This window comes from Pelobates fuscus, chromosome 4 (assembly GCF_036172605.1).
Source record: "Pelobates fuscus isolate aPelFus1 chromosome 4, aPelFus1.pri, whole genome shotgun sequence".
Taxonomy (NCBI): Eukaryota; Metazoa; Chordata; class Amphibia; order Anura; family Pelobatidae; genus Pelobates; species Pelobates fuscus.
Genome location: NC_086320.1, coordinates 15248153 through 15267234, shown reverse-complemented (window position 1 = coordinate 15267234; position 19082 = coordinate 15248153). Strand labels below are relative to the sequence as shown.

Sequence of the window (19082 nt, the reverse complement as noted above, 5' to 3'; positions counted from 1 at the left end):
GTAGTTGTGCAAGTTGGTCTCTCGTTCTTTATTTTTTGACATGCCCGGATGAACAAACTAATGCCACTAAACCGTTTACCCACATAACATGATGTACCCTATACACCCTGCATGTATAGATCACATGCTCAAGCCAGATGCAAACTAGAGCTCAGCTACTGCATAACAGCAACCATTTTTTTCCTGGGCTAGACCCTCTGTCATTTTATCTGGATTGTAAAAGATGTGGTATCAGTAGGAAGAAAACCCATGCAGGTTTACTGTATAGCATACAGTTTCCATACACTGTAAGTGGTGTAAGTTTACTATAACATAGGGGAGCTTTGGATTTCTCTGCTGGAATGAAAGCAACAGGATACGGATTTTTTTTTTATTTTTTTTATTTGCCTTAACTTACATCCCAAACAGGTATATCTGAAGGCATCCATAACAGATTATGCTAGTCTAGAGATACACAAGATCCAATTAGAGCCAAAGAGGGACCAGTCCCATTGATTTCCCAAGGCAGACATTTTGAAAGTGCCTGCCAGCCATGTTGGGTTTGCTGCCTTGTTGGTATAGATGTTGCATGCCCAGGTAGAGGGCTGCTGCCATTAAATGGACACACTGCTCTCAATACGCTTTGGGTCCAGATACAGGTACTGCAGCTTCACATTCTGGTTCCTTGCTTTGATCTCCTTTGAGATCTGATCCAGCTCATGTTGGAATTCCTTAACGTGTTGCCGTGGTTTCTCTTCTGTGAATCTCTCATTGGTGTAATTTCCTAGGGGCCTCTGGAAGGGAGAAATATTGGATTATTAGCTACAGATGCAAGGCTTTCAGTTTATGCTCAGATATTGATACAGAGGTGTACTAGATAACAAATTTCTAGATTGTCACGAGGCCCCACATGTAGTTTGTGGGTCAGAGGATAGCCTAGGTAAGGCAAATCAAATATGAATGTCTGTGTGTAGATTTAGTTAGTGAGTAGAGGTTATAGGATAATCTATGTATTATCATGTTGACTAGGAGGACTGGAAATGTAGCACTGAAGGTTGCCTATCCCTTGTAAGAACAGTCCTGATACCATTACAATTAAGGTTTGCCTACTAGGTCTCTGTTATCAATGCAGGATGGATTTGCTAGACAGGGTAGTTTGCAGTTTTGGATCCCATTCTGGATAAGACATGTCAGGCAGTGGACACCAGTAAGAGAGAAGAGGTCCAGGCACATTAGAATCAAAGGAACACTGTCAAGCTTGACAGAGACCCAATCTTGGGTTGAAACATTGCAGTGTTCTTTTTCTTCTAAATAATGTGCCTGAAGCTATTAAGTGCCTGGACCTCGTGTGTCTACCATAGTTGATTTGTGCTGGCCCATGGTCTAGTTTAGCACCTTTTGGCTTGGGTGCAGTTTCTATTGCCATCTTGTAAGACAGCACAATAGCCTCACTTCCTGTCTTTGAAGGTAGACAATTATACATTAATTATTTTGGTGTAGTGCAGGGTCTTTTCACCACTTGGGTTATGAGCTGCATTTAAGGGGCTTTTATACATTTCCTTTTGGGTTGGTTCCTTTTCTCTGCAATTTATTGCTACCTGAATCCCATGGCACGCCATAGAGCAAACTGCTTACCAGTTATGGGTGCCAAACCTCAGGAGAAACAGTTCTGATAATACTCTAGGGTTAATATAATCTTTAAGGAAATTTTATATTGAAATTTAGTGTTTGGTAAATTCAAACTGGCATATAGTTTAGGATGGAGCACAGCAGGGTGTACCAGTAAAAGGACTGAGATTGTCCTTCCACAGGTTTGCTGAAGCCTAGTTCTATTAAGTGAATGTCATTTTCTACAGGTTTTCACAAGTTAATATGAATGCATTTTAACTATTCAAGTGTCAGTTATAGCCAGCTCTTTGCTTCCCACCCTATGCATGGGAAACCCTGGAGAAGAGATTCATGGAACCCATGATATATTGACGATTCAGAACAGTACTCACAGTTCCTCAGAATACCCACCTTGTCCTCTGGTTCATGGCTGAGGAGCCACACAGTGGCCATGGCCAGGGTAGTTGTATTGACTTCTGGTAAGGTATCCAAGATGGTTTGATAAGTTGCCCCTTTCCCAGAAGGAGGTGGCTTCCTCATAGATGAGGGACCGTTGGGCATCCAACCATAAAAGTCAAACTGTTATGGAGAGTCACAAGTAGCAGATTAGAGAAATTTTATTTGCATTTTAGCAACTATTGAAAATACAAGATTGTGCAACAATATACAGTCTTTAGGTTTAAACTTCAATAAGACAAGTACTACATGTTTGAATGACATATTTGAAAACATACATGAGCAGTGGCAGAAGCAGCATGTCATCCTACTTCAACATGACATTTGCCTTAATTTGAAACTAGAAGAGAGACTGCCATCTTAAATGTTGTGTGCTATTCCGTCTGGACAAAGTAAGGTTGATCATTCAGTTTAGCCAAAATCATTGTACTTTCTAATAACATGGATGATCCTGCTGAGATTTATAGAGGCATAGTTTGGGAATACACAATAAAGTGACAGGATAGTCATTCAAAGCTAATGCCCCATTAAATACACAGTATAGTTCATTATGCTCTGTAGCAGGTCAGGGCTCCTTGCATGTCCAAATTCACCAGTTTTGTTGAAAGGAATATGACTCAATGTGAGATTGTGAAAGCCAATGCTGCATTGTCAGCCACCAAACATGCATTTCACAAGGCACCTTGGAACCTCCCAGCATTAAATGAGTGCAATATGTGTGCCCTAGCAACTTTAAATTATACAGAATTGCCAAGACATTTATACCATTAAAGAAGCACTCCCAGAACCACAGCTACTACAATGTGCTGGGAGACCTGCAGTCCCATTGCTAATGGGGTGGGGGGGGAAATGGGTAAACATGGTTTACAGTTTGACCCTTAGTCCATTGTCTCCTTGATTCAAGGTCTCATTCTGCTTTAGATACATGTAGGGAGACTTTTGAAAACGTTTTGTCAGCTGAAAAAAAATCCACAGGAACGTTGCTGATCCAGGCAATGTGACTCCTTACAGAAGGAGTTATGTAATATATAAAGGAGAACGGAGCAGTGAGAAACTAATGCCATATCACTATCCAATCCCCAAACACGGTTTTCACCAAGCTCCCAACATATTCCAGAAGTCTGCACATTTTAATCACTCACCTGGCCACTGTTGACAGCAGCATGCTGCCCAGAACACGTGAAGATCACCATGGTCAAGTACTTCATGAGCTCATCCCGGGTCCCCAGAGAAGATGGAATTCCTGTGAGCACAGATTAATGTCCATGAGATGCATTTTAACCATATACCTGTATCAATATAGGGATTACTATTCAGTCTATTTTGTCTGAGATACCCCTCGGGTGTTTAATGTGATCAAATGTCAGTTTAGTCCAACATTTATAATATCCCAGTTGTAGTGATTTTAGGATTTAATAGCCATTTCAAAAAGCTAATGTTGGCCTTTTAAGAGCAATAGAGGTAGATACCCAGTTATTCCAGAAAAAAGCCACATTATGCTTTGTCAGGCATATGGATTAGTGAACAAGATCTATAAAGAAGACCAAGTAATTTAATACGCATACACAGTACAAGAAGAAACATGAAACATTTAGGATCTATCCCACCCATGAGCATATTTACCAGATGATTTACGCTCCAAGAATCCTTCCTTGAAGACTTCTGCTGCCCAAGCTTGAAGTTCAGGATCTTTAGTGACCATTTCATCACTCTTGTAATAGTAATTGACAATGCTTGACACCAGCCTGGTTCAGAAGAGAAGCAGATTTTAGAATGAGGTGAAGAATGGTGGGAGAGCCATGTTTTAAATATTAATTCCAATGATTCCCTGGGGCTGGTAGTCTTTGTTAGATGATTAAACAGTTAGGATTGTTTGATTGAGTAGATACAAGGAATTACCTCTCCACAGCCTTCCAGACCTTCATGCCATCTTCTCTATAGTAGTAATTTGGAATAGAAGCCACTCCTCTGGCTTTGATATTGTCAGGGAGACACAGGGCACTATAGGTAACATCTCCCAATGCTTTTCTAAGCAGGACAGGTACACCGCCATTTCCTGTTACATTAGACTGAGAAGAAAGAATTACATTTCTCTAGAAGACAAGGGATCTAGACCATTAAAACAGACTGCATTGTCCCTTTAATACTAGAAGCTAAATTGGTCATTGTGAGTCACCACAAGGTATTCTATAGTGTCAGACAGGCAACCAAAACAAGAACCCAGTTTAAGTTATAATACTGGAAAGGGTGGCAAGAGGACTATTGATGGAAGCTGACGTTACAAGTTCAGCATGAATTCCATAGTGCATATTTGACCTACATAGATCTGAAGGCAACTGTAGAGTAGACTCACCTGATCAAAAATGCCTCCAGGTCCTAGAAGCTCACTTCTGGCAAGGGTATTGATTTCCAAAGTATAACGGAAATGAGGAACAAGAAGCTAGGAGAAGAGGAGAGCATTAGATGCATAGTAAGGTTATTCATGCTGTAATAGATGCCTACATATGGCTTGAAAATGTATTCCAATTAGATCAGGCAAGCTATCCAGAAGCCAATACACATAAGATTGCTTAACAGTTTGCGACAGAAGTCATCCTACATGTTAGTGTCTGGATCACTGCAACATGGTCAGTGAGAGGAGCATATATTCGCCATGGAATCCGTTTCAAGTTAGTTGGTTAGAAAACGGATTATGCAAAGTTAAACATAGTCGTCAACTTACTTTTCAAAGCAATGTTTTATTAAGACAACCAGTTCACTTTATGGCCAGTGCTGGATTAAGATTGTCTAGTCTTTTGAATTACATAGATAGCCAGAGAATCATGGGAGTTGTAGTTCAGCAACATCTGGGGGGCCAGAGTTTGAGGACCCCTGGTCTAGAGCAAGGATAGGCAACCTTCAGCACTCCAGACGTTGGACTACATTTCCCATGATGCTTGTGTGTCAATTACCAATGGCAGCAGTTGTTTCAATTATATAAAGCTACAACCAACTGCCACAGCACAATCTTGGTCTACATTTTGCAACACTGAATGAAACAGGTAGGTTCTATACAAAACTGCACTTTCTACCTTAAAATGTAAGGGCATCCCCACTGTAGGATTTTTTTTCTACCATATTGCCTTTTCTTTCCCAGTTATAGCTCAGAATTTTGATTCAGACAGGGTCCAACATTGATACAGGAGTATTGCACTGACCAGAATCATTAAACAAATCTCTCAATGTTACTATGCAACAGCCTACCTGTTGATTAGGCATTCCTACCTTGTAAACTGGATGTCCAATTGGAAGTTGTCTGGAGGTCGCAATGCTAAAGACCTCAGCAAACAGGTGGGTGCAGAGCAGATGAGGTCCAGCCTGGTGCACCTGAAATTCTGCATTGCGCACCCACATTTTAGCAAGGGTCCAGTCCCATTTTGAATCATTGGGAAGGAAGATTGGGTTTTGGGGTCCTGGGACTTGTCCCAACTGCAACAGAAGTGAGACAAGTGACAAACCACTTTAGGGTATCACTGCCAAGAGATAAAATCATGTATACCTGCCAACATTTTAAGCTGACAAATTGGAAAACTAGTCTTAATGGTGGGGCCATTATGAGAACTTTTAGGTGACAAATAGGTCATTTCAAGAATAATTAGGTTACAGACCAACGTCACATTTATTGTAGTTTAAAGACACATTGCTGAAAGTATTATATCTGAGGAGCTATGTTATACAGAGACAATATGGAGCTCATAAGAAAGGGACAATAGGCTTGAGATGAGCAACTGAGGGATATATATATATATTAAAGTGAGGTATGCATGTTTCTGTACAAGCATGAACATTGGGCTTTATTGTATTCATTGCACATTACAGTACCACTACACAGATGGCATAAACAAGGTTTTCCCAAAAGTAATTTAAAGTTACAGATATGTGTGCTATACACACCCACCCCACCTCTTGTAGCAAACCAGGGCACATTAGATTTATTCCTCATCTTTGACAGGCCTAAGCTATACTGGAGTTCCAGATAAGCAAGTTAGATAATTGCATAATGCCAGACTATTGTGGGTTCAGACAGTGAGTTGCTTCCTGATTGTATTTTAGAAATTTGTCACAAGAATGAGACACCAGCTCTAGAACATTTCTGTACAGCACCCCACCCCAGATACCAGTTCTAATCCATTTAGAAGAAACCACTACTGTGATCCAGCATACCTGGATGGCTATTGGGAGGAGATGATCCAGAGGGTTTTTCCACAGGAGGCATAGAGGAGCAGTGAGGTATTGCTGCTTGCCATTAATTACATTTGCAGGGACTCCATCCAGAATCTTGTAGTCAGCCAGAAAGACATTACCACTCTGAAAAGAATATGGTGAGGTTGGGTTTTATGAAGGTCCATTTGGCATGTCCATTTGTTTTAATGCTAATATTTACACAGTGAAAAGAAAATCATGGAATTGATCTGTGGAACCATTTGTTTTTATGATGGCAAATAATGGCTTTTCTATTAAGTAAACAAAACTGCAAAATTGAGAAAGTCTTAGTTTTGACTCTTTGCTGTTTTGTAGATTGCTCCCCAGTTTGCCGTTTTGTATATCACACATTCACATGCAGCATATACATGCACTTTTTGCCACTGCCACATCCTATGGAAGGCCATTCCAGGTATCTACTATCTTTTTCATATCACAAACTTCCAGTGGAAGTGGTAGAGGCCAACAGTGAATTTATATAGAATGCGATACATGAAAGTAGATGTATTAAAGTTGAGAAAAGCGATTTGGAAGATGGCCCCCTAGTTTGCTAAACAGCTGCCTGAAAGACCAAAATAGAAAAAGCAGATAGTGTTCCCAAATAAAAAGTACCAATTCATAGATATCTGCTGAACTGCACCCTTACAATATTTTGTAATAAAGATGGTCAAGCTGTGTTCCATACAACCTGACATTTTAAAGCTTAATTAAAACAAAGATGAATTATGTCCATGTACAGGTCTATTTGGCAGATTTAGTAATACTACCACTTAATCATAGCCTTAGCTATAAAGGGACATGCAAGCGCTATATTGCAAGTTACAGGACTAGAACCAACAATTCCCTCTTTCCATTAACATTGGAATATCACGGTACTGAAAGACATGTCCCTTCTGTTAGTTTAGTCAATGTGACTGGATTGGTGTTTGAAGTGAGATAGGATGATGATGTTGACCGTGTGATGTTTATCCAGATAAAACGATTATAAGCTACAACCTTCAATGTTTATTAATCTCAGAAGCTCCCCTACCCAGTGGCATACACATGACCTATGGGGCCCCGGTGCGAAAATTGATCCCGGGGCCCCCCCCCCGCACGCTTACTCTGCGCAGGCCGAGGCCGCAACACATGGCGGCGGGCACCTGGTCGCAGGGGTTGCGACCCCTGCGACCGCGGTATGTACACCAGTGCATGCAGATGCACACACACTTAACCCCTTAAGGACCAAACTTCTGTAATAAAAAGGGAATCATGACATGTCCTTAAGGGGTTAAAGGACCACTACAGACACCCAGATCACATCATCTCAATGAAGTGGTATGGGTGTCAGGTCCCTCTAGTTTTAACCCTGCAGCTAAAAGAGAAAACTTTCAGAGAAACTGCTATGTTTCACCGAGGGTTAATCCAGCCTCTAGCGGCTGTCTCACTGACAGCCGCTAGAGGAGCTTCCGCGATTCTAAGACACTGAACGTCCATAGGAAAGCATTGAGTAATGCTTTCCTATGGGCGGTTTGAATGCGCGCACGGCTCTTGCTGTGCATGCGCATTCGGAGCTGAGCGGCGGAGGGATCCAGCGCCAAGGGAGTCCGGCGCTGGAGAAAGGTAAGTGCTGAAGACACACACTCACGAACAGACACATACACACATTTACTGACAGAGACACTCAGTGACATACATACACACATCAAACACTCAGTAACAGACACACTCACTCATTTTTTTTTATTTAATCCCCCCAGCCTCACCTTTTGGAGTGCTGAGGGGATTCCCTGGGGTCCAGTGGTGCTGCTGGGCTCCAGGGGGGCCGGTCACCCGGCGGGCAGGCAGGCTGGCCGGTGCACGAGGGAGCACTCTCCCCTGAGTGCTTCCTCTTCAGCTCCCTCGCGCGCCGCGTACTGATACCAGCGCCGGAAGATGACGTCAGGGTGTAAGCAGGGCCAGCCTCGGGGGGCCCCCCCAGGAGAAGAGGCTGGCCCAGTGCCAATGCCCCATACCCGGTCTGCCAGCCCGGCCACGCTACATTCTGTGACCGGTAGGAGGGGATCGCATCCCCTCCTGCCGGTCACCCTGTAATTGCGGCCCGGGCTGGTGCACACTCGGCGGCCGCGCACCGGCCACCTAGTGTGCCGGCCCACCGGGAAATTTCCCGGTGTCCCGGTGGGCCAGTCCGGCCCTGATTCCAGGTATCTACTATCCTTTTCATATCACAACCTTCCAGTGGAAGTGGTAGAGGCCAACAGTGAATTTATATAGAACGTGATACATGAAAGTAGATGTATTAACGTTGAGAAAAGCTGTTTGGAAGATGGCCCCCTAGTTTGCTAAACAGCTGCCTGAAAGACCAAAATAGAAAAAGCAGATAGTGTTCCCAAATAAAGGTACCAAATTCATACAATGTCTGCTGAACTGCACCTTACGATATTTTGTAATAAAGATGACCAAGTTGTGTTCCATACAACCTGAAATTTTAAAGCTTAATTAAAACAAAGATGAATTATGTCCATGTACAGGTCTATTTGGCAGATTGAGTAATGTTTTACAAGAAAGGAAGGTCATTGCATCTACCACTTAATCATGGTCTTAGCTATACAGGGACATGCAAGCGCTATATTGCAAGTTACAGGACTAGAACCAACAATTCCCTCTTTCCATTAACGTTGGAATATCACGGTACTGAAAGACATGTCCCTTCTGTTAGTTTAGCCAATGTGACTGGATTTGTGTTTGAAGTGGGATAGGTTAATGCAAGTTTGGCCGTGTGATGTTTATCCAGATACAAAGATTGTAAGATACAACCTTCAATGTTTATTAATCTCAGCAGTATATAGTAAGATTATAAATCCATCTCACAAACCATTGTGAAATTCACTACCAGGGAAGAAGATAAAAATCCAGCCATCTAAGCCACATTGAAGGACTGGAATAAACCTGTCCACTTTGTATAGGTTTTACTGTAAGAAAGTCTCACCTCCAATTCCTTCTGGAGGTTTGTGGTTGTCCCCAGAGAGGCAGCCACCATCTCTTGAACCACTGGGAAGTGGTCAGGAATTTTGGTACATTTTTGTAATATCACAGGGCATACTCCATTCAAATATTGGTAGCCAAAGAAAGTGTCCTCCTGCCACATCTGGGTCACCAGTACTGTGGAAGAAAGACCAAGTTTTAATTGCTGGGACAAGGGCATTTATATTAGAGGTGGCAAGACAATACAAGGAGTTTTTCAAGAGTGAAGACAATAGGTTAAGAGGGCTTTAGTGTCACAGCAAGAGTCTATGCAATATATGGATTTGGCCAATATGCCCTTCCCGCCACCATTAGAGCTTCCCAAGAGACTAAAGAATGAACAAACCAGAGTTATGGGTCTTTTGGTACAGGAAAACCTTATGGATATCATTTAGATCAGTCCAAGGGTCTTTGGATTGGAGAAAGCCTCTGAGCTGCAGTTCTAATCCCCTGTTAAAAATAAAGTAATTAAACAATATAATAATCCTGGTGTGTTTGAGAGAATATATATATATATATATATATATATATATATATATATATATATATATATATATATATATATATATATATATAAACCAGATAAGGCCCAGACCCAGCTAGAACTAATTGAAAGCCTAGTTTGGTGAGGCATAATCCCAGCTGTGTTATGACACTAGAGGTTTATTTTCTCATGGTGCTTTGATTGTGGCATTTTATTTGGTGGAGCAGGAGAGGAACCCAGGTGCCATTTTCTTTTGCTTGAACCACTCACTGTTGTGTACACACCATTAGTGATTTGTCAGGATTAGTAGTTGTGGAAACTCATATCCAGCATGTGTTACTACAAGGAAAGTTACTTTAGCAGAATGACTCAATGTTTTAAAGTAATAGGAGTGTTCTATGCATGATGAAGGGGAACCCAAGCCATTTGTCATTATCTAGTGGTTTTCATCTACACATTAGTAAAGAGATTATGTTCCCCATCCTTTGCAACCAACGTTTGGTTTTTCTACAGTTGTGACATTTAGAGAGTTACCCCCTCAATCTGGGAGCCTTCTGTTATTCACTCCTATTCTCTTGATCCAGTTTGGGCACCATCAGGTTTCCTCCACCTGGATTGCCTCATAACAGGATCTGATGTTCTTAAGAAGCCAGCCATTGCTGGCAGTATCCAGTTTTGTATAGAAGCCTCAATACATACGTTGCAACCACAGAGAATCCGAAATTGGCGTATTTCTGGAAGGAGTATTTTGCATCACGAGGAAGATCTTTGGAAGATTCAGCATCAATACAGTGAGGGGCACTTTCTGCATAGACCTTCCACCTGCAATGAGGAGACCTTTAGTTGTAGCATATATATCTATAAAACCTCTTAATCTCAATATTTAACTACAACTCCCAGAAACCCATGTTATATGGAGTGAGATATTCAATATGTTTATTACTGGTATTAATAAAGTGCCAACAGATTCTGCAGCGTTGTACAACTAGTGGAGGATGTACAATATACACAGACAAATACAAAAAGGTAGGGAGGGCCCTACAGTAGAAACTGGTTTATTGGCTTACAACTACCAGAATCACTACCGTTTGAGGGGAAGAATATGGCATAACATGGCTATAATGTGAGCCCAGTGATTGCTCTGCGATATGGTGAGCTCACAGCAGAGACAAAGACTAAATATTTGCACAAGCTTCGTGTAGTCTACATACATTTAGCAAGATATTGAACTAGTTTACACCACACCAGCTCAATGGAAAGGTCTTGTGTAAAAGAAAATGGGGGAAAAACCCACAAAGAGAGGAGATCTCTCAGTTTCATACAGCTATTACTGGGTTCATGGATTGTAGCCTCAAATCAGTGTAAGATAGTGGATGGTCAGTCCAATAAGCAATACACACGTACGTTACCACAGCTCACTCCTTGCATGTTAACAATTATATTCCAAAATGATGATGGAATATATGCAAAGTCAGCAATGTGTTTTGTTCAAGACCTTGATACAATGTTTTGATAAACAGAATGGGTTAATTGCCAACTGTTGGCATACAGTGACTAGCTCCATCACAACTGCAGCCAAGTAGAAATTCTGCTCATTTTGGAATACGGTAAGTATTTTGTAAACTAGCAAGTAGTGAGCAGAGCTTAGTCTGCATGTAGCCAATATCGGTTAGTTTGTATGGTCTCACAATGCTACAGTGTGGGGTGTGCTTTAGCTACTTGGCTTTTATAACAGATTGACTGAAGACATGTGTTAATATATAACACCTTATAGGAGTGATCTAACCCCATTAGCACTCAGTTATAGGTATGTCTGTAGCAGGTTATGTCACGGCAAGGGTGCATAATTTATTACACTATGAAATATTATCCTTTAGTGTAATTTGTGTAGTAAATTGGACAAATTACAGAGATGCTATTGCTGAGGTCAACAGGGGTTACATCTTTTGAAGCTGGAACCCCCCAACAGAGGTCAGATGACAGAAGGGGTAGTATGAAAGTTCTACACTTGGAAAAAGTCTGAATGTCTCTTCATCCATTTGGCATGTACCTTGTAAACGATAGTTCAATCCTTTTGATATGGTAACGGGATTAGTTTCATTAAGATCCTTGTGTTCCAATATCTTATCCAAGTGAAACATTAATACTTAACCACAGGTTAATAATGAAGCCTCATTTTGATTATATTTGGAATGGGACAAGCCCAATCTCTTAATTAAGCCTAAACATGAGTTGCACAACTTAAACCGTGTGGCAGGAGTTGTGATGTCTGTCCTATTGGATCGTGGGCAGGACGTGCAACATGTCTATGGAATGGGAAAATAACAAATTCATAGAGGCAATTATTATTTCTGTGGCAAGTACAGTAGGAGATAACACCAAGAGTTTATATTTGGCTTGTGGTTTCTGGAACAAAGGAGGTGGTCACTTAGAATCACTATAGGTACGCCTTGGCTCCACCCCTAGGCGAGGTGTGATAATCCACAGGGTATATCTCCTGTGATCCTGAAGGGTGGTAGTGTACTTGCTTGGGGGCCAGAACCTAATTCTAAGTGAGTCACCATCTTTCCTTGCCAGAGACCCCCTGGACAGAAGTTGAACTTTGAAAACCCTAAGTGAGTAATTAGGACTTCTGTAATTTATCCTTTGTTTTTTACCTGTTGGTGTAAATAATTTGTTTATCATATACTGTTATATGCACTGTGACCATTTTTTGCTCATAATAAACACTCATTTATTAAGTTCTGCCTTTGTCTGGTTAAGAATCACGTTACCTGAAGAGACACGTTAGTATTTTTGTAATTCCTTAAATATTGTACCAAGTAATATTTGGTGGGTTTTATTGTGGATTTACCTGGGGGACCAAGACACCCCATCTATAAATTGTCTTGGTGGTGGCGTTAAAATAGTAATAGTTATATTGTGTTTAAGTGTGGGTGGTGTTAAAAAGGGGGATTTTGTCATTATTTCCAGTCTAGTGCAGACAAATAGTGTACTTTAACCCTTTCACCACCACAACTACGTCACGCACACTCTTGGAGTAGGGTGCGTTCATGACAGGTTAAATAGGTCATTCTGACTTGGACAGTTTTATACCAGCCATGTAGGTGTGATTGCCATTCTGGTTCTATTCTAGGTTTCAGATCACCGTATTGTAAAGTTACTTTACATTATATATAGAAAGCCCCAGTAGGGCACTAAAACCGCATTAGGAAATCCATAGAACAAGAGTTAAGGAAACCCAGAGCACTTTGCATGTCAGAAATATATCCAGTTAGTAAAGCCAGTGTCACTTACCTATAGATTGCTCTATTCCTATCCAGCTCGACTTTTCTCTGCTGTACAAGGAGTGGGTTCACATCTCCAGTCAAAATTATCCCTGGCGAGGGAAAGCAGAGAGGGGTTACACACCAAGTGAATATAATGGCTGAGACTGCCAGTTTGCAAGCATTAGTAAGATTCCATGAGAGAATGCCCATATCCCTCAGGTAGCTTAGAAGCCTTAGATTATCCTTCAAAGCATTAACAGTTGCTGAAGAGGGTTGTCTATGGAATTGATTCTAAGACAGTCTGCAATTTGTGAACAGTGATATTAAGCTGTGGGTCACGTGATATTTAAATGCCCTTATTGCTACAAAGAATGGAGCCATCAAGACTACAAATCATATAGAAGAGCACCCGTTGTCCAGGACCGTTTACAAATAAAGCCATTTAGTAGATGTACATAAAGCATTTATAAATTGTGGGATATATCTAGAGACAGCAGGCAACAGATCTCTTCTCTGCAGCCTTTACAAACCCTCCCCTTCTATCCCAGCCCAGACTTTGTGGCTGCCCAGTCAGAAGTCTGAGCAATTGCTACATCTTTAGTCTAGCTTCACAGAGCTAAACAAACCAGGTAGCAATGGATAGGTTGTATGGTTGGGAGCCAGGGGTTGTAACAACTTATAACTAGTGTAATTGAGTGGGTCAGGAGTTTCACATAAAAAAAAAAACAAAAAAAAAACACACACACGATGTTAATGACAGCCTTACCTTTCCCTTCTGGAATTTCTATGTTTGTATATCCAGTAACCCACAGGTAGTAAGGGAATCTACTGCTCTTCCCATTGGGACTGATCACATCAATATACTGGCAGCACCATGGGTTCTCTTTTGGGCCAGACTTCTCCTTGTACAGACGAACCAGTAGGATTTCTCCAAGTTCTCTTGGGCTGCCAATATCAAATTTAGTTACCTGAAGAGGGATAGAATGAAAGTTGGGATGGGCTTAGATCCATGGTTTACGTGGAGCTTTTATTTATGCTGCATGGATACATGAGCTCTACAACCATTATGGTAAGACATCCCCGTTAGGACTGCAGATGTTTGGGACTGTATATCCCCTGATGACTTTCCACAATACCTACTTAGTAGATCTACTCAAACATGGGTTCAGTTATTTTTTTAAATTGTTAACATCTTTGATATTTTGGAAAAGCTGCAGACCCTCTTGTCTGAAGCCACTAAAAGACCGACCCTTCTAGCCCAGCCTGACAGGTGACCAGTCAGAGGCCTCCCATTGAAAAACCTAATTTTGAGCAACAAGTGTGCATACTTGCAGGCACATGTGCTACATTCTAGGTAGTCAGAGAGAAGTGGGTAAAATCAGCCCTGTTGGGTGCACACAGGCTTGCTCAAGTAGAACTAATGGAATCTTGAAGGTAACCTTCCTGTCCGATTGAATGCCTGCAGTTTACATAAGCTCCTGACATGAAGCACTTGAGCGAAGAACCTGTGTATACAGGCCCTTTAAAAGCCTGACCACCAGATTTCCATTTATTATCTAAATCATCTAATCATGATGCTTGGAGTGTGCCTACTATATAGTCTTTAACCCCTTAAGGACCAAACTTCTGGAATAAAAGGGAATCACGACATGTCATGTGTCCTTAAGGGGTTAAACACGGATTATAGGACAGGTACAAAAGACCACAGTCCCATGTCTAAGGACCAGGTGGTTTAAAACATGTAAGGAAGATTTTTTTACTTTTGGTTTCCCCAGTTTGTCTATTTAAATTGTAGAATAAACCGCTCGTTATGGATTTGAAACACTTTTCCTGGCATTTTTTTTTCTTTGCATTACAAGAGAGCACAACCTAGGACAATAATAACCATGACAGGCGCATAGTCACCATATGTGCGCTGTCAAGCCCCTTTCCATTAAGCTGCACTTGTTCCATAGGGTTACAGTCTGAATACCCAAAGAGTCCACACACACACACACACACACACATATAAAACAAAAGTTACATATAAAAAAAAAAAAAGACAACACTCACAGATTTAGCATGGAATTTCTCTCCCAGAAGCTGTTTAGGACTTTCTCCATTAACCCCTATAAGAGCTATAGAGATGATATCAGTGCTGCCAGAGCCTATCTGCTCTCCAGTGGCTACCAGTACTTGGTATGTTATCATGGCTAGTGGCAACCGTTCTTCAAATCTGTCCTAGAGCTTTCAGGGATACAGCTTATTATAGAGTACCCCCCATTTATACATAGTACACCTGTACTAGCCCTCCCCTAAATCTGCTCTCAACGAGCCAACTTCCTAATTAATCAGAAAGGGCTGAGAGCCAGGAATGTTATTCAATACAATCTCAATGCAGTGTGGATTAGCACATTTTGTGAAAATCATCTTGTTTCAAGTGAATTGGCAATTCTTATATTGCTTTAACTTTTCCAAATTCTCTGCATTTGTTGTATCTGAAGCCGTTTTGGCATTTTAGCTATTAGAGTTATTTACTAAAGTGGGAAATGTTGAGAAGTCAAAGTGAAGTTCAAATGTAAGACCAAAGCAGCTGACTTACAAACATTTCCCCAAGTTAAAGGGACACTCCAGGCACCCAGACCACTTCTGCTCATTGGAGTGGTCTGGGTGCCAACTCCCACTACCCTTAACCCTGCAACTGTAATTATTGCAGTTTTTCATAAACTGCAATATTTACATTGCAGGGTTAACTCCACCTCTAGTGGCTGTCTATTAGACAGCCACTAGAGGTCACTTCCTTGTTTCTAGCACAGGTTTCCTGTGCTAGAGCGTCGCTGGACGTCCTCACGCTGTGTGAGGACCTCCAGCGTCGCTCAAAACCCCATAGGAAAGCATTGAAATGATTTTTCAATGCTTTCCTATGGGGAGACGTAATGCGCATGCGCGGCATTTCCGCGCATGCGCATTACGTCTCCTCGGCCGGTGAGCGAGATTAGTCTCGCCCACCGGCCGACGTAAGCACTAGGAGGAGCGTCGCGGAGGCGGAGACAGCGGCGAGGGACATCGCCGCTGTCCCAGGTAAGTGACTGAAGGGGTTTTTACCCCTTCAGTAACCGGGGATTGGTGGGTGGGAGGGAGAGGGACCCTCCAGTGCCAGAAAAACTGATTGTTTTTCTGGCACTGGAGTTTCCCTTTAACTATGCTCCCAGTTCTGCTGTTTTGGTCTAAAATGTTAAATTCACTTTGAATTCCTGACAAAATAAATAAACTGTATGTGTTTGTTCCCACATCATTGAACTCATTGGGGTTTTTTATAAAATTGGAACATTCGCTGTTATTTTGGTTTTTCATGTTTTCCTCGTGATTTGTCTGTTGGTTCTATTCAAAATATAGGATGAATGAGTAATATTACAAGGGAAAAAAAGATGCATTCACACTATGAAGGATTTTTTTTTTTATTCCTTGAAGGGTACACTCCATTGAAAAAGTAAAAAAAAAAAAAAAAATCAGTAATTATATTTTTTTAAATTGGAGTTATATCTAAAAACATATTGTAAATTCTGCAGTTCTCATGTCTGCTGCCTTTGCAAGCCCTCCTCTACTAACCCCACTCAGATTCTCTGTGATTGTCTAATTAAAGACTTCCCAATGCAGCTCAATAAGATGTCTTTGCAAGGCAGGAGCTCTGGGTAATTGCTGCCCCCTTGAGTTTAGTTCCACTGAGTTAACCACTTCAGCTTTTAGGATCTGGTACATTCTTTTAAATAAAAATGAAGATAGTGAAAGCTACTTACCTGTTTTGGGAAATGCATCACTATACACAGTTTTAGATAAATGTGTCAGGAAAAAAACCCACTCTGTAAAAGTCTAACTCTTTAAAGGGACACTATAGTCACCCAGACCACTTCAGCTCCATGAAGTGAACTGGGTGCCAGGTCCCTCAGGTTTTAACCCTTCACATGTAAACATAGCAGTTTCAGGGAAACTGCTATGTTTACATTTGGTGTTAATCCAGCCTCTAGTGGCTGTCTTCTGGACAGCCACTAGAGGCACATCTGCGAGGCTGGAGGCGAATATCACCTCCATCGCGCAGAGCGTCCATAGGAAGGCATGCGCATTCAGCTCTGCTGACATCGGGCGGGGAGGAGAGGTCTCCAGCGCCGAGGGAGCCCGGTGCTGGATTAAAGTAATTGGCTTTAACCCCTTCAGCGCCACGGGAGGGGAACCCTGAGGGTGGGGGCACCCTCAGGGCACTATAGTGTCAGGAAAAGCGCTTTGTTTTCCTGACACTAGAGTGATCCTTTATAAGTTTAACTTTTAAAGGATATAGAGGTGCGGGAAAAAAAACTGTTGGGAAGAGGGCAAACAGGAAAAATGTGGTGCAAACTAAGTAAAATACTAGAACAAACAGAAGATACAACACAATTGTGACATGGAAGCAGCCACTTTTTATAAAGCACACCCTTTCTTTGTAAGTGCCCCTATACTTATTACATATGGATTTTTGTAAAAGACAGGTGGGACTTACTTCTCATACCAAAATTATACATTTGTAGAAAGTAGATCCCACTAGGCATCTTAAAGTCCAGCCCCAGAGATGTTGATAAACTACAACTCCCATGATTCTCTGGGAGAATTTAAGTATTTTTTTTATGGGGCATATCAGAGAACCACAGGGTTGTTCACTGAAGACTGAAATGCTCTGTAATGAATGGGGCACAGGGATATTCAGACTTTTTCAAAATTCTTCTTTCTCATAACTAAAAAAATACCAAACAAAAATCCATAAAAAAAGATTCATCCTTTAAAAAAACAAAACGAAAAACAAAAAAATAAAAGATGCAATGCCAGAGTAATCCAATTGTTTTCCACTGAGAGCTCCATGTGGACTAACTCCCTATTCCTTTTATTGTCAGATAGAGCACTCTGAAAGGGTGGCTTTCAATTCAAATGACAAAAAAAAAAAATTGTAACTGTATCACCCAAGCCATAACATCTTCACGTGATTTCATTAAAAAATACAAACATTGGTGGCTTGTACTATAAACGGGACATGATGGAGCCTGTTAATCTTAGCCAGGAAAACAATTCTTATTTTTTTAAGTCTGCTACACGGGATTTTCCTATAATTTTTATACTTTTTTCAATGGTGGTTATGGGGGTAAACTTGTCCTCTGTGTCCCCGTGTAGATCTACTTCTACTCTTGAAACATTGGTAGATACTCATTGTTTGATAGAAGACACAAAGAACATGAAAACTAAATGTATCGATGTATACAATTTGCAACAACAGAGAAAAAAAATGCTTATTTGTACCACACTTTTTTGAAGAATAAATAGCTAGTAATTAAGTTAGATTTTACGATGATCATTTCAAATGATTTTTTAATCATTTTTTTGTTTCAATAAATCTTTGCATTTTCTAAAAAGAAACAAATTCACGGGGCGCACATTCTTGGAAACAATTTGTTGTACAGTTGATAGTTGATAGCTTTTGTCAAGATCTCAGCTATTCTTCTAAAATTCATTCATTTTTTTTATTCGTTTTCAGATGAAGCACATTAGAGAAATAAAAGAACAGTGGATGGAATAATTGGCACAAGTCAATAATTACTGTATTGGCATTTCTATGTTGCTTGTCATTTTCAGCCTGTCAGGTTCAATAAATTATCAGAATTATGTCCCTCTCTTGTCTTTGATATTGACACTTCAAATGTCCATTCTTTATCCAACTTGTACTCAAAGGATCTGGGACATGTTTCAATGTGATTCTATTCTGTTTAAATAAATGCTGCATTTAACGATCCAGTATGGGCTGTTTGTTATCATTTATATTTTATACTCTGTAGACAATTAAGCACGTAATCTAATCTCATCTCTCTCACAGTCTTCCTTTGCTGTAATTACGTATTTACTTTTTAGTTGGCAAAACAACTTTTTACATTTTAATTAGCTGTAATAATGTTTAAAGCACAGCTTTGGTTTATTTATAAAGGACATTATTTCTGTTAAATGTTTTCTAAATCTGATCAGAGAGGGACAGAAACCCATTGTTCTAT

The 19082-nt window shown here is 40.8% G+C and overlaps 1 protein-coding gene across 1 annotated transcript; it reads right to left on the bottom strand.

The window, feature by feature from the left end:
* Positions 1-391: 391 nt before the first annotated feature.
* On the bottom strand, positions 392-15263 carry LOC134607705 (hydroperoxide isomerase ALOXE3-like). Its single transcript, XM_063450246.1, has 14 exons — positions 15094-15263; positions 13808-14009; positions 13070-13151; positions 10472-10594; positions 9635-9738; positions 9254-9426; positions 6247-6390; positions 5308-5511; positions 4397-4483; positions 3943-4112; positions 3667-3788; positions 3186-3286; positions 1999-2166; positions 392-773 (listed from the first exon to the last, which is right to left on the bottom strand). Exons 1-14 carry the CDS (start codon positions 15229-15231, stop codon positions 594-596), a joined length of 1998 nt encoding a protein of 665 aa, XP_063306316.1. The 5' UTR covers positions 15232-15263; the 3' UTR covers positions 392-593.
* Positions 15264-19082: the final 3819 nt, after the last annotated feature.